The sequence below is a fragment of the Erpetoichthys calabaricus genome, chromosome 13 (genome assembly GCF_900747795.2).
Source record: "Erpetoichthys calabaricus chromosome 13, fErpCal1.3, whole genome shotgun sequence".
In the NCBI taxonomy this organism is placed as follows: domain Eukaryota; kingdom Metazoa; phylum Chordata; class Cladistia; order Polypteriformes; family Polypteridae; genus Erpetoichthys; species Erpetoichthys calabaricus.
The window spans coordinates 132,657,045-132,672,691 of NC_041406.2; the positions used below are offsets into that span (position 1 = coordinate 132,657,045).

General features: G+C 39.1%; 2 protein-coding genes across 2 annotated transcripts in view; one reads left to right on the plus strand and one right to left on the minus strand.

Moving 5' to 3' along the window:
- mrpl13 (mitochondrial ribosomal protein L13) overlaps window positions 1-8,957 on the minus strand; it is a 63,163-nt gene extending 54,206 nt beyond the window's left edge. The window contains exon 1 of the mRNA XM_028817755.2: window positions 8,792-8,957. Within this exon, the coding sequence (XP_028673588.1) occupies window positions 8,792-8,824 (33 nt within the window). The 5' untranslated portion in view covers window positions 8,825-8,957. The remainder of the gene's footprint in view (window positions 1-8,791) is intronic.
- A 139-nt stretch (window positions 8,958-9,096) lies between these two features.
- Window positions 9,097-15,647, plus strand: part of mtbp (MDM2 binding protein) — a 134,296-nt gene continuing 127,745 nt past the window's right edge. Inside the window, exons 1-2 of the mRNA XM_028817753.2 lie at window positions 9,097-9,349; window positions 13,298-13,381. Coding sequence (XP_028673586.1) covers window positions 9,277-9,349; window positions 13,298-13,381 — 157 coding nt within the window. The 5' untranslated portion in view covers window positions 9,097-9,276. The remainder of the gene's footprint in view (window positions 9,350-13,297; window positions 13,382-15,647) is intronic.

The following is a 15,647-nucleotide window of genomic DNA, read 5'->3' on the forward strand; positions in this document are numbered from 1 at the left end:
TATAGAAGGTGACAATGTTTAGAATGCTGTAATTCATCAATAAATATATTTTTTTATCAATCCAGTTATTTTTATGTCTCACCTAGTACATTTTGTTGTTGTTCATTAAGGATTACTATGTTTATGTCTTGTTTAGATTATAATTGTGGTTATATAAGGGATGTTTTTCACTATTTCCTAACTTATGCCACGTTCCATTTGTCTCAGATGTTGGACATTGAAGCTGGGAAGTTGACCAGGTTCCAGTAAAACATTTGGAAAACCAATATGAACGTGTCCAGGAAAACCTCTGTTGTGCTTGCTCCATCCAAATAAATAGCAGGTGATAGCGCATTACGTGGTATTTTGTGTATCAGTCCATGTCAAATCAATCAATGGCCCATGCACTTTGGATTCAAACAATTCTGGAAAAATTACCAGGTGTACCTTTGTTATTTAGAAGATACCTTGCAATTTTTTTTGATGCAAGATCAATACTTTCCAATACACAGCCAGTTTACCAAGGGGAGGGTTGTGTCGATTTTATCCGGAATAATTTTTTTCATCAAATTTCACAAGTCCATAACTCAGTAACCAAACCACAGAGCACGCTCAGAGTTTGCATGCTGGTACATTAATTGGTATAGTATGTGACAAAATTAAAACATTTGGCCCAGATGACTGTGTAAGGTCAAAGCATCCCCTTGAAACTGACCAAAATTGAATTTGAGTTTTTGGCTTGGCTGTGTTTAGGCCTCAGAAACACATTTTTAACCAACATTGACTTTAAATTGTTTGCCTTATTCAGATAACTATATAGGGTTTCTCAAAAAGCAATAAACAGTAAAGTAACTATCAAGGTTTGAAGAACAGAAATCTCAAATCCAATATGAGATTGGGTTTCACATTCAGAGCACCCTAGTGGCATGTGGGAATGTGCACATAATTTTTATAGTACTTTACATTTATTCTACATTGTCCCTACTTTCACAAGACACGGACCTTACTTTTCTTATGCAAATCTTTATTGTGTAATTTACATCCTAAACATAGGCCAATTGCACTATGTATCAATAAAGGTAATCATTGAGTTTTCAATCAGTTATCAAAAAGGTCAAATTTTTTTCATATCAAATGATGATGTCCTATCTGATGTTCCTGAACAGAGAATGAGATTCTTTATGGCCAAAAGAGTATCTGGTACTCGAGAATACCGCTGTTACATCCCTACAGAAGATGGCAAACTCAAAGTCAGCTGGGTGTCTGGTGAAGACAGTCACTTGATTGTCTGAATATTCACCACTGAAGCAGCAGCTGAGATCCTAGCTCTCACGATCACATTCCTGATCAGATGTGTACCTCACATTAGACAAGTGTCCTATTGGAAGCTATGTTGGGAGCATGTATGATCAGAAGCTGTATTGGTGTGATTCGTGACAAGAGAGAAGCGGAATCAGACATCCTGATGTGTTTCATGCATCCAAACTATCCTGCACAGTCTTTCCATTGGCCACCTAGAGACGGTATTTGTTATGTGTCATTACAGTGTGTCACTGCTAAGTGCACCTACAACGGTCAGTGGGAGGAAGTACCATCTTGCTCTAAAACACAAACATGCCCTACACTCTGCAATTCAATTGAAACAGAAATGAAATGGGTCACATTCCTGCTTTTGCAATACCAAGACGTTAACATTTCATTTTACTTACTCTTATTTTTAATGATAAATCAACCAGCTGTTGTTCATGTGTTGTGCTTAATGTGCCTCTGGCGATTTATTTTTTTTCCCCATTAAGCCTATATTTAAGTTAGTGATGAAAAACTTGATGATTACCATTACTGACAAATGGTGAATTTAACCCATGTTTAGAATGGAAAATAACAATGAAAAATTTGCATAAGAAAAGTAACAAATGTTTTTTGAGAAAGAAGGGACCATGTAGGATGTGGGAAAAAATATTTTTAAAATGTCTGGACATTCCCACATTACATTAAGCTGGTCTGAAAATTAGACCCAAAATGATTCTTTCACATTTGAGAGGTCTGCTGGTCAAAATCTGATACAGTTTCTTGTTGTTTATAACCTGTTGAAAAGCCCTGTGTAGGTATATAAACACGGAAACAATCTGAGCAGGATGTATCGGTTAGAAGCATGCTTTCTGAAAGTCTAAACATGGCAAAGCCAAAGATGCTATATATTTTTTTTCCACAGTTCTGAAGGTCTGCTGTTACCAAGTGGTGTCATTTGAACCAAACAGTTACGTACTATACCTACAGTGCATCTGGAAAGTATTCACAGCGCATCACCTTTTCCACATTTTCTTATGTTACAGCCTTATTCCAAAATGGATTAAATTCATTTTTTTCCTCAGAATTCTACACACAACATCCCATAATAACAATGTGAAAAAAGTTTACTTGAGATTTTTGCAAATTTATTAAAAATAAAAAAATTGAGAAAGCACATGTACATAAGTATTCACAGCCTTTGCCATGAAGCTCAAAATTGAGCTCAGGTGCACCCTGTTTCCCCTGATCATCCTTGAGAGTCAAAGGAATTATCTGTAGACCTCCGAGACAGGATTGTCTCGAGGCACAAATCTGGGGAAGGTTACAGAAAAATTTCTGCTGCTTTGAAGGTCCCAATGAGCACAGTGGTCTCCATCATCCGTAAGTGGAAGAAGTTCGAAACCACCAGGACTCTTCCTAGAGCTTGCCTGCCATCTAAACTGAGCAATCGGGGGAGAAGGGCCTTAGTCAGGGAGGTGACCAAGAACCCAATGGTCACTCTGTCAGAGCTCCAGAGGTCCTCTGTGGAGAGAGGAGAACCTTCCACAAGGACAACCATCTCTGCAGCAATCCACCAATCAGGTCTGTATGGTAGAGTGGCCAGACAGAAGCCACTCCTTAGTAAAAGGCACATGGCAGCCCGCCTGGAGTTTGCCAAAAGGCACCTGAAGGACTCTCAGACCATGAGAAAGAAAATTCTCTGGTCTGATGAGACAAAGACTGAACTCTTTGGTGTGAATGCCAGGCGTCACGTTTGGAGGAAACCAGGAACCGCTCATCACCAGGCCAATACCATCCCTACAGTGAAGCATGGTGGTGGCAGCATCATGCTGTGGGGATGTTTTTCAGTGGCAGGGACTGGGAGACTAGTCAGGATAAAGGGAAAAATGACTGCAGCAATGTACAGAGACATCCTGGATGAAATCCTGCTCCAGAGCACTCTTGACCTCAGACTGGGGCAACAGTTCATCTTTCAGCAGGACAACGACCCTAAGCACACAGCCAAGATATCAAAAGAGTGGCTTCAGGACAACTCTGTGAATGTCCTTGAGTGGCCCAGCCAGAGTCCAGACTTGAATCCGATTGAAGATCTCTGGAGCGATCTTAAAATGGCTGTGCACCGACGCTTCCCATCCAACCCGATGGAGCTTGAGAGGTGCTGCAAAGAGGAATGGGCGAAACTGGCCAAGGATAGGTGTGCCAAGCTTGTGGCATCATATTCAAAAAGACTTGAGGCTGTAATTGCTGGCAAAGGTGTATCTACAAAGTATTGAGCAAAGGCTGTGAATACTTACAGTGGTGTGAAAAACTATTTGCCCCCTTCCTGATTTCTTATTCTTTTGCATGTTTGTCACACAAAATGTTTCTGATCATCAAACACATTTAACCATTAGTCAAATATAACACAAGTAAACACAAAATGCAGTTTTTAAATGATGGTTTTTATTATTTAGGGAGAAAAAAAATCCAAACCTACATGGCCCTGTGTGAAAAAGTAATTGCCCCCTTGTTAAAAAATAACCTAACTGTGGTGTATCACACCTGAGTTCAATTTCCGTAGCCACCCCCAGGCCTGATTACTGCCACACCTGTTTCAATCAAGAAATCACTTAAATAGGAGCTGCCTGACACAGAGAAGTAGACCAAAAGCACCTCAAAAGCTAGACATCATGCCAAGATCCAAAGAAATTCAGGAACAAATGAGAACAGAAGTAATTGAGATCTATCAGTCTGGTAAAGGTTATAAAGCCATTTCTAAAGCTTTGGGACTCCAGCGAACCACAGTGAGAGCCATTATCCACAAATGGCAAAAACATGGAACAGTGGTGAACCTTCCCAGGAGTGGCCGGCCGACCAAAATTACCCCAAGAGCGCAGAGACGACTCATCCGAGAGGTCACAAAAGACCCCAGGACAACGTCTAAAGAACTGCAGGCCTCACTTGCCTCAATTAAGGTCAGTGTTCACGACTCCACCATAAGAAAGAGACTGGGCAAAAACGGCCTGCATGGCAGATTTCCAAGACGCAAACCACTGTTAAGCAAAAAGAACATTAGGGCTCGTCTCAATTTTGCTAAGAAACATCTCAATGATTGCCAAGACTTTTGGGAAAACACCTTGTGGACTGATGAGACAAAAGTTGAACTTTTTGGAAGGCAAATGTCCCGTTACATCTGGCGTAAAAGGAACACAGCATTTCAGAAAAAGAACATCATACCAACAGTAAAATATGGTGGTGGTAGTGTGATGGTCTGGGGTTTTTGTTGTTTTGCTGCTTCAGGACCTGGAAGGCTTGCTGTGATAGATGGAACCATGAATTCTACTGTCTACCAAAAAATCCTGAAGGAGAATGTCCGGCCATCTGTTCGTCAACTCAAGCTGAAGCGATCTTGGGTGCTGCAACAGGACAATGACCCAAAACACACCAGCAAATCCACCTCTGAATGGCTGAAGAAAAACAAAATGAAGACTTTGGAGTGGCCTAGTCAAAGTCCTGACCTGAATCCAATTGAGATGCTATGGCATGACCTTAAAAAGGCGGTTCATGCTAGAAAACCCTCAAATAAAGCTGAATTACAACAATTTTGCAAAGATGAGTGGGCCAAAATTCCTCCAGAGCGCTGTAACAGACTCATTGCAAGTTATCGCAAACGCTTGATTGCAGTTATTGCTGCTAAGGGTGGCCCAACCAGTTATTAGGTTCAGGGGGCAATTACTTTTTCACACAGGGCCATGTAGGTTTGGATTTTTTTTTCTCCCTAAATAATAAAAACCACCATTTACAAACTGCATTTGTGTTTACTTGTGTTATATTTGACTAATGGTTAAATGTGTTTGATGATCAGAAACATTTTGTGTGACAAACATGCAAAAGAATAAGAAATCAGGAAGGGGGCAAATAGTTTTTCACACCACTGTATGTACATGTGATTTCTCAGTTTTTTCATTTTTAATAAATTTGCAAAAACCTCAAGTAAACTTTTTTCACGTTGTCATTATGGGGTGTTGTGTGTAGAATTCTAAGGAAAAAAATGAATTTAATCCATTTTGAAATAAGGCTGTAACATAACAAAATGTGGAAAAAGTTATGTGCTATGAATGCTTTCTGGATGCACTAAATAAAGGTACCAGTATGCAGCATTTGAGCCTGCTAGGTGGTTTAGTTCTTGAGATATGGTCTTGTGAAACTGGTGAAAAAAATCTGTTGATCTGACATGGAATGGCCCTTCTGTATCTAAACACCACAGCAACGTTCCCACAGATTGAAGATGGACAGTGCTTATAAACAGTATAATACCACAGCTTTCACTAAAGTTCGTGGTGTACATAACCATTTTGGATTGCCATCATAATTTGAAGTTGTACACACCCAGACCTGACAGACTAGCCCAGAGTTTCCAAGTTGGAAATCCAACTTTAGAGGGCATTTCAGTTAAAAGTTGTGACTAGGAACTCTCAAATTCCAACTTCCCACTTCAAATGGAATGCAGCATTAGACCAAGCAAGCACCACACATTAAATTTGGAATGAAGTTTACTAATTTTCTCATTATTTATTGATTAATGTTGTAAGTTGCTTTGGATAAAGGTGTCAGCCAAATAAGTAAATGTAATGCAGCGTTTCCCAACTTTTGTGTTTTTATGATCCAATTTCTGACATGCCAGTGTGTCCGTGACCTCGATCCCCGTCCCTACCACCCAATGCCTCCACCAATATTAGAATAGCCCATACACCGTTTAGTATTACCCAACAGATGAGTCAATTTTCAAGAATTTATGGCAAACCAGGCAAGGTGAATCTATCCTGATTGTCAAACTAGGGATGTGGGGTGGTCCCCCTCTGTGAATCATGCCTGAGCGTCAAACCGGGTGGTGGGGGGATTGATCACTGATCACCAGAGTGTCAGATGAATGAAGTTCAATCAACAATGCTTTTTCTCCTTAGTGAATTGAGCTTGATCGTCAGAGCATGGGTTGGTGATATTTTCCAGTAACAGCCACAACTAACCAGTGATGTTGCCACTGTGAATTGAGCACAATTGTTGGAGCACTCGAGATTGGGTTTGTTGGAGGTTCTTCTCTTCGATTGGGTACAGCATTTTGTCTGAGGTCAGCCGTGGCTTACCTGCAATACCACTGAATTAATACAGTATGTTTGTGTTTTAAGCATCATTTATGAAATTATTTTGGAACAATGCTTTCATCACGGGGCACCCCTGTTCAAAGTTACAGGACATGGATGTAAACGATTTCAGAGGGAGGGTGAGGGATCCCTTACATAACCTGTAGATACAAATGTGTATTACAACGGAGTAGCTAGTGGGGAACCCATTGCGAGAGACAGCTGGGAACCTTGCCCGGCTGGGACGCCCTCAGCCTCAAAGGACAGGATGAGGCAGCATGCATAGTACTTTCAGCCAACTAAATATTCAGCAGAAGTAGGTCAAGAAAAGCTATTGGAGATCCTTTACACATCCTGTATAATGCCTGTGACTGTGACACAAGTCAGAAGTTCTTTCTTTTAACTTTTTTTCTTTTTAGTCATTCTGGTGTGTGTTCAGATCATAATGTGTATATCTATCTATTTATGGATTAATTAATTTAAAGAACTTCTGTAAAAAGCCAAATGTTTCCCTGGTAAGATAAAGTTCTATCTATTTATTTACTTATTTGTGTTCCCTCAGGCATCACCTGAAAACTGCTTCTGAACTGTGTGAGTTGAGAACCGTAGCTCTAGTAAATAACTGTACTGATATAGGACTACTTTTATGCAACAATAAAATAACTTTTTAAAGTTATGCTTATGTAAAAAAGTATCTGAGACAATTTAAAGACATTATCTGATACTGGACACATTTTTTATCCTATTTAAAATTATGCCAACCTTGCCAGGACTGCTGTAGCTCCGAGTTTGAAAACCACAGAGATAAAGAACAAAGCCTACCTAGCTTGTCTCATATTTTTTCCTTTAAGAATTTTAATACACAAACAATTTTTGTGATCAAAGAAAAAAGCTAAATAAATGACTAGCCACACTTGGTGCACCATTCATCTAAGATTAATTTGACCAAATTCTATCCATTTGAATCTGAACAAAATGTGCAAGAGTAGAACTGACTTGACTCTGGAAAGTCATGTTATGACACAGTGCCTAAATTGATACCTTAGATGTCTATCTGCAAAATGGACTGCAGAAAACTGAATATTTTATTTGGTAACGCTTCTTGTGATTGATGCATTCACACACTTTTTACTGGTCATTTTAAGGTTGTAGTAGGTAAACAATGTGGAACTAAACATTAAATATATTGGATAATACAGTCCAATAAATATGTGAACGTGTCTTCACAGATAATGGGATGGGCCCGTTTATTAACCTATACAGTTTTCATAAATAGGCTGTCCACCTACTGAGCTCACAAAATCTAGTGTTAAAGTCATGGGGATATTGGACACACCCAGTAGCAGCGCATGCTAGGCAAAACACAGTACCAGAGCGTTAGCCAATCCATCCGCACACACTGAGCAAATTTAGAGATGCCGGTGAATTTATTAGTGATATTTTTGGCCTTTACATGATATTAATGTGCAGGGCACATTACTGCACAAATGCATGTTATAATTGTTTTACCATAGAGGAAAACCCTGCACACTTGGCACACAGCAAAATGGGAAATGTCATACAGTTAGGTCCATAAATATTTGGACAAAGACTTTTTTCTAATTTTAGTTCTGTACATTACCACAATAAATTTTAAATGAAACAACTCAGATGCAGTTGAAGTGCAGACTTTCAGCTTTAATTCAGTGGGGTGAACAAAACAATTGCATAAAAATGTGAGGCAACTTAAAGCATTTTTAATATAGCGAGGTGCAGACCATACATACCCCTTTTCAAAGCTGTGAAACGCCAGTGAAAAGATGCATTGTAAACCACAAATCTAAATTTTAAATTCCAAAATTCTTTTGTCCGTTTTCACATTATATTCACCATCCTTTACAAACAGTACAAAACACATTTAAAACAATAAAATGTTAATATAGATAAAGAAAATATTGGTCATGACGTTTTCATCTCAGGACCTACAGCAAATAAGTAAAACGGTAGCGTGTAAGAATTCTCTGAAATAGATTAAAGTGTGGGAAATACAAAAACTTGGTTTATTCTTAAGTCGAGCGTATTAAATCGCTTTTTTAAAAACATTTTTGAATTTCTTTTCCTGTAGCGTTTGGACTGTAATATTTTCACGCTGAACAATCAACTTGAAAGTTGTGTACTTTTATTATGACCCACAAACTTAAATGTCTTTAGAAATTTCCAGACTCAGTTCAAAGTTTATTTAAATACCTTTCACAAATCATTTTTCAGATATGAAAATAAACATTCTATATTTATCTGCGCAAACTCTTAATACACACAGCAGGAAAAAGGGAAATAAAAGGAAATAAGCGACCCGTGTTGAAAATAACAGCGTCGCCAAAAGACTAATAAACACACATACAAAATCATTCTTTTTTTCTTACTTGTGCTGCCTTCGTAAAGCTGGCCATGGTCATTAACAGTTATACGCTACCAATACGCGTTAAATGATCTACATTCCATTAATTCCTTCTGAAACAAAAATCCACTTGACCTCAGCGTGACAACTAGTCCTACACCTTAAACAATCCTTCAGGAAACACTGTTCAAACATAGGAACTACTATTTAAAACTGATTAAAAAACTAAATAAAACGGGTTACATAAACTTTTATAGAGTTTCCAATATAAATATTTTTAATCGTGCGTAATTATGTGTTAGGAATATTTTTTCTTTTGCTTTATAATTATCCACGGCAATTAATAAGTCGAAAAGCAGTGTTTACCATCGGAAGTATTTTTCTGTACGTCGAGGAAAAGGAAAATCGTTTTCACAAGAACGCGGGAAATGTTCATTTTTACTAAGTATTTGAAATGTGTTTACTGTCTTTAAGACGTTCGCGCAATTAAATGCCCATTTTCATTGAAGAATGGATAGGTACGTGTTATGTATCGTTTGCAGTTCTCCAGGACAGAGCGGAGGCGAGCTGAAATGCGCTGAAGGTGAGGTTTTGCTATAATTGTATTCGGCTTTAATTTAAGAGAACTGTTTTTAAGTTGAGGTTAGCGGTAACTGAGTTCGTCGTCACAGTTTATATTTTCATTAGATATCACGACATCATGTCGGCAGACACTGTGTCTATGCATTAGTTGCAAACTAAGGTGAAATTAAATAACAGTTAAACATATGATGTTTTGGTTACGCAGATATATTTTCAAAATAGATAAATGGTAACTTAATTAGCTAAACCGCCTTGGTTTTGATAATTGTATGCTACATGACAGTCAATGACAGCTTAAACTCCAGTAGTGGTGAAGCGAAAATACTGTGTGTGTGTGCGTGCGCGCGCGCCCCCGCGTACATATATATGTACAGTATATGTGTGTGTATATATATTATGTGTGTATATATATTATGTGTGTATATATATATATATATATATATATATATATATATATATATATATATATATAGATATATATACACACACACACACACACACGTGTGTATATACTGTATATTGCTCTCCACTTTTATTGGCACTCCTTGTTAAAATTAGTAAGAAGGGTTGAAAAAAATCAGTTTGCTAAAGAACCATCATCTTGCACTGAAAAATGAGAAACGTGATTTTCAATTGAAACAAGTTAATTCGAAGAAAAACCAACGCCTCCTCAAGAAATATATGCACAGTGCTCAAAAAATTAAGAGAGCACGTAAATCACACATTGGATCTCGATGAACGAAATATTCAAGTAGTATTTCTTTACTGAGTAATACTGAGTAATATTGTGTAATTCGTTAAGAGCAAAATGATGTAGCAGTGGTCAGTGGAATGCAAAATCACCCACCCATTTAGGGCTGGATGCAACATCACACTTACAATCAAAATCAAAAATTGAAATCACAGGCTGATCCAACTTGCATGAATTTTATTATGGCAGCTCATAATGTGACTCAGTAGTGTGTATGGCCTCAGCATAGCATGCCTGTATGTGCTGCCAACAATGTCTGGGCATGCTCCTGATTAGATGGCAGATGGTGTCCAGGGGGATCTCCTCATAGACCTGGATCAGGGCATCAGTGAACTATTGGACAGTCTGTGGTGCTACTTGGCGGCATTTTTCAGTTGGATTCCCGTTTGGGGAACGTGTGGTCCAGTCAATGGCATCAATGTCTTTGTCATCCAGAAACTGCCTACACACTGCCTGGACACGTGAGGCTGGGCATTGTCCTACAACAGGAAGAACCCAGGGCCCACTGCACGAGCCTAAGATCTGACAGTGGCTCTAAGGATTTCATCCTAGTACTTAAAAGCAGTCAAGGTACTGTTGCCTAACACGTGGAGTTCTGTGTCACCCTCCAAGAATATGCCTCCCCAGACCTTCACTGACCTCTCCACCAAATGCATAATATTCACCATGGTGTCTCCAGACTCTTTCATGTCTGTGACATGTGCACAGTGTGAACCTGCTCTCATCTGTGAAAAGAACAGGGCGCCAATGGCAGATCTGCCAATTATGGTATTTTTCTGGCAAATGCCAATCAAGCTGCATGGTGAGGGGCTGTGAGCACAGGTCCCGCTAGAGATCACTGGGCCACCCTCATGGAGCCTGTTTCTAACAGTTTGGTCAAAAACATGCACACCAGTAGCCAGTTGGAGGTCATTTTGTAGGGCACTGGCAGTGCTCCTCCTGTTCCTTGCAGAAAGGAGAAGATTCCCAGTCCTGCTGCTGGGTTAATGCCCTTCAATGGCCCTGTCCAGCTGTCCTGATATAACGGCCCTTCTCCTGGTATCTCCTCTGTGCTCTTGAGACTGTGCAGGGAGACACAGGAAACCTTGCAACGGCACGTATGGATGTGCCATCCTGGAGTAGCTGGACTACCTGTGCAACCTAAATCTGCTGCATGTAAGTGAACGTGCTACCAGTAGTGAAAAAGACACTAGCAAAATGCCAATCTAGAGAAGAATCAATCAGGAAGGATAAGCAGAGAGCAATTGGCTGTAGCTACCAACAGCAAAATCATTCCCATTTTAGTGGTTTTCTTGCTGTTGCCTCTCCATTGTGCCTTTTGTCACTTCCATTTGCACCAAAGCAGGAGAAGATGATTCACAACTGCTTATGCTTCCTAACTGGACAGATTGATATCCCTGAAACGTAACTGACTTAGTGTTAGCCTGTGATGATTAAGTGCCCCCTTAATATATACCCCTCATCTCTCCTTTGCACATGCCCAAACCATCTGAATGAAGCCTCTTTCACTTTGTCACCAAACTGTCATACTGTACCTATATACTCTCTCTAATATACTCATTCCTAATCCTGTTTACCCTCGTTACTCAGAGTATAAATCGTTGCATCTTCAACTCTGCCATTTTCAGCTTTTCCTCTGCTCTTTTCATCAGTGCCACCATCTCCAAACCATATAACATAGCTAGTATCGCTACCATTTTTAGACCTTCCCTTTCACTCTTGCAGATACTCATCACAAATCACTCCTGTCACTCTTCTCCACCCTGTCCACCCTGACTGCACTCTCTTCTTCACCTCTCTGTTGCACTCTCCATTGCTTTGGACTGCTAAACCCAAATATTTAAATTTGTCTACCTTCACCACCTCTTCTTGCAATCTCACCTTTCCACCACCTTTCCTCTTATTAATTCACATGTACTCCGTCTTACTCCTACTGACTTCCATTCCCCAGTGCGCACCTCCGCCTCTCCAAGTTTGCCTCAACATGCTGTCTACTCTCACTACAGATGACAGTGTCATCCACTAACATCATAGTCCACAGAGACGCCTGTCTGACCTCATCTGTCAACCTGTCCATCACCCTCATGTAATTTTCTGCTACTCTTGACTTGCTCATACAGTACCATAACTCCTTTTTTGGCACCCTGTCATATGCTTTCTCTAAGTCCACAAACACACAATCCAATTCCTTCTGACCTTCTCTGTACTGCTCTATCAATACTCTTAAAGCAAAATCACATCTATAATACTCTCTCCTGGCCTGAAACCATATTGCTGGTCACAGTCCCCACCTTTTCTCTCCTCCTAGCATCCATCACTTTTTTCCATATCTTCATGGTGTTTCTGATGAGCTTTATACCCTGTAGTTACTACAGCTCTGCACATCTCCCTTATTCTTGAAAATTCGTACTGATATGCTTCTTCTCCGCTCCTCAGGAATCTTCTCGCTTTTCAAGATTTTGTTAAGCAATCTAGTTAGAAACTCTGCTGCTATCTCACCTAAACATCTTCATGCCTGTACTGGTTTATCATTCGGGCCAACTGCTTTTTCACTTTTCATTCTCTTCATATCCTCCCTCACTTCAGCCTTTCTGAACCCCGGTACTTTGTGATTTTACCGTCTCCACTTCATCCAACCTACACACTTGCTCATTTTCTATTTTCATAAGTTCTTCAAAGTACTCCTTCCACCTTTTCGACACACACTCGCTACTTGTCAGCAAATTTTCATCTGCATCCTTCATCACCCTGACCTGTAGCACACCTTTCTGTTTGATCCCACTCCCTGGCCAATTGGTGCAAGTGCTTTTCTCCTTCCTTTGTGTCCAGCTTCTCATATAGCTTGACATATGCCTTTTCCTTAGTCTTCATCTTGAGCTGCATCTCTTTGTACACCTGTTAAAAGTGATAATGTGCTTTTCTAGAAGCATTATCATTGTTAAAGCTATAGGTTGCAGTAGTTCCCAATTACAGTAAAGCATAATATCTAAACTAACACCTACATTCAATAGTGATTTTTCCAAACTGACAGTATCTGACTTAATTGAATAGTTAAACAATATGAATATAGTAGAAGTATTTGGAAGACACTATAACAAGCAACTCCATTGTGTTCCATCTGCTGTCTCAGGGGCCCAAAATTTGCTACTGAGTCAAGGAAACTAAACCTGACAATGTTCTCACTGGGTTTATTTTCAGGATTGAGAATTGCTGGTAGATTGTATGAGCTTCTGAAAGAGAACTGCAGGAACTCGGTTAACTCAGAGTTATCATATTTTCCAGGTACTGCTTTTTTTTTTTTCTATTCTTTTTTTTTTTTTTTTAACAGTCCCTATAAATGTAAAATTTGTGAACATGAAAATGTATATTATTAAGATATTTAACTTGTGATTAAAACCACATTCATTATTTTAACAAAAAATCTTGCATGGATTTAGTTGTTTAATTACATGTAATTGGACTATTACATTAATATGATAGTGTATCCTAAGCAGTATTTTTCCTTATATGTCTTGCATGAACATGTGATTCATAGTTGTAATAGCATGTTCTGTATGAATCCTTCAAAGAAACTATGGCTCAATTAAATAGAGGTGAAATAAATCCTTTTTTGACCTGCAAATTAAGGGATGTGCACTCCCTTAGGAGTGCTGCATCTGTTTTGTTATTATAGAGATCTAGTCGTTGCTTCCAGGTTTTCATAACTTAAATAAACAAATTATATTCTTTTGATAGTTAATCATTTGGTAAAATCAATGTCATTGCAGTCAACATTGCCCTACCATTAAAAACATAATTATTATACCTAGACCACACAGCCTGTGGCATGATAAAGTTTACTTTTTTCAGAAAGTTTTCAGACCCCTTCATTTTCCTAACATTTTTCTATGTTGCAGCCTTGTGCTAAAATTGTATAAATTAATTTTTTTTCTCTTATTAAGCAACACTCAGTACTCCAGAGTGAGAAAGCAAAAAAACTGATTTTAGAAGCTCTGAAGGCATTTTTAAGAGGACAAATTATTTAATATCCTTCTCTCAAAAATAAACTGGAAACCAAGAAGGCATCTGAGTTAATCAGCGAAATTACCAGAATAGATCTAGAATACACTGGGTCTCAAAATGAGGCACTCTATAGGAAAAGACAGGTTTTGCAATCCCAATTTAACCTCTTGACTACTAAAAAAAAAAAACGGAATAGCTTATCTTTAAATTGCAATATCATTATTATGAACACGGAGAAATGGTCAACAAATCCTGTAATAACAGCAATTAACAACACAGATGGAGATTAAATTGACCATAAAAATATAATTTGCACATTTAGAGAGTACTAAAAGTCCTTATATTTTAAAGTTTAAAGAAGATAAGACACAACAAAAAAAAAAATAAAATTACAAAACAGAAATATCATGAAGGCAGAACTATTCAGACCCAATGCTATGACACCGAAATTTAGAACAATTGCATCACATTCTGTTGGTCATCATTTTGATGTTTCTAAACCTTGTTTGGAGCTCTCCTGTGGTCAAACCAATTGATTGGACTTGACTGGGAAAGGCACACACCCGTCTATAAGGTCCCACATTCGGCCATGTGTCTCAGAGCAAAAATCAAGCTATGATTTTGAAAGTATGGCCCGCCGGCCTTACAGCCAGAATTGTTTTGAGGCACATATTTAGGGAAGGCTACAAAGAATCCTGCGGCACTAATGCTGAAGGTTCCCAAGAGCACAGTTGCCTTCAGACTTCTTAAATGGAAGAAGTTTGGAAATCAAGGACTCTTACAGAGCTACCCCCTGTCCAAACTGAGCAATTGTAGGAGAAGGGCCATGATACTAGGGGTGACAAAGAATCTGATGTTCAGTCTGGCTGAGCTGCAGAGAACCTGGGAGAAACTTCCAGAAAGACGACCATCATTGCAACACTTCACTGATTGGAGCTTTAAAACTGAGTAACCAGACAGATGCCTCTCCCTGGTTAAAGACACATTGACGTTTGCTTGTAGTTTGCAAAAAGGTACCTAATGGACTACCAGACTGTGAGAAACAAGATTCTTTGATCTGGTGAAGCCAAGTAAAGTGTCATGTCTGGAGGAAACCAGGCCTTGCTCATCACCTGTGCAATACTATTACAACAGTGAAGCATGGTGTTCCCAGCATCTTGCTGTGGGGTTGTTTTATTGAAACAGGGAGATGAGACAGGGTGGAGAGAAAGCTGAATGGAGAAAAGCACAGAGATATCCTTAATGTAAACCTGAGGTTCAATTTCCAATAGGACGGTAACTGTAAGCATGAATTAAAGACGACACAGGAGTGGCTTATAGACAACTCTGGGAATGTCATTGATTTGCCCAGCCAGAACCTGGGTTTGAACCCAATAAAAAAACTTTGGTGAGACTTGAAAAGAACTGTCTACAGACTGTCTGTCCATCCAACCTGTCACAGCTTTAGAGAATCTTCAGAGATGAATGGCAGAAAACTCCCAAAATCAGGTGTCAAAGCTTCTCATGCCATACCCAAGAAGACTTCAAACTGTAATCGTTGCTATAG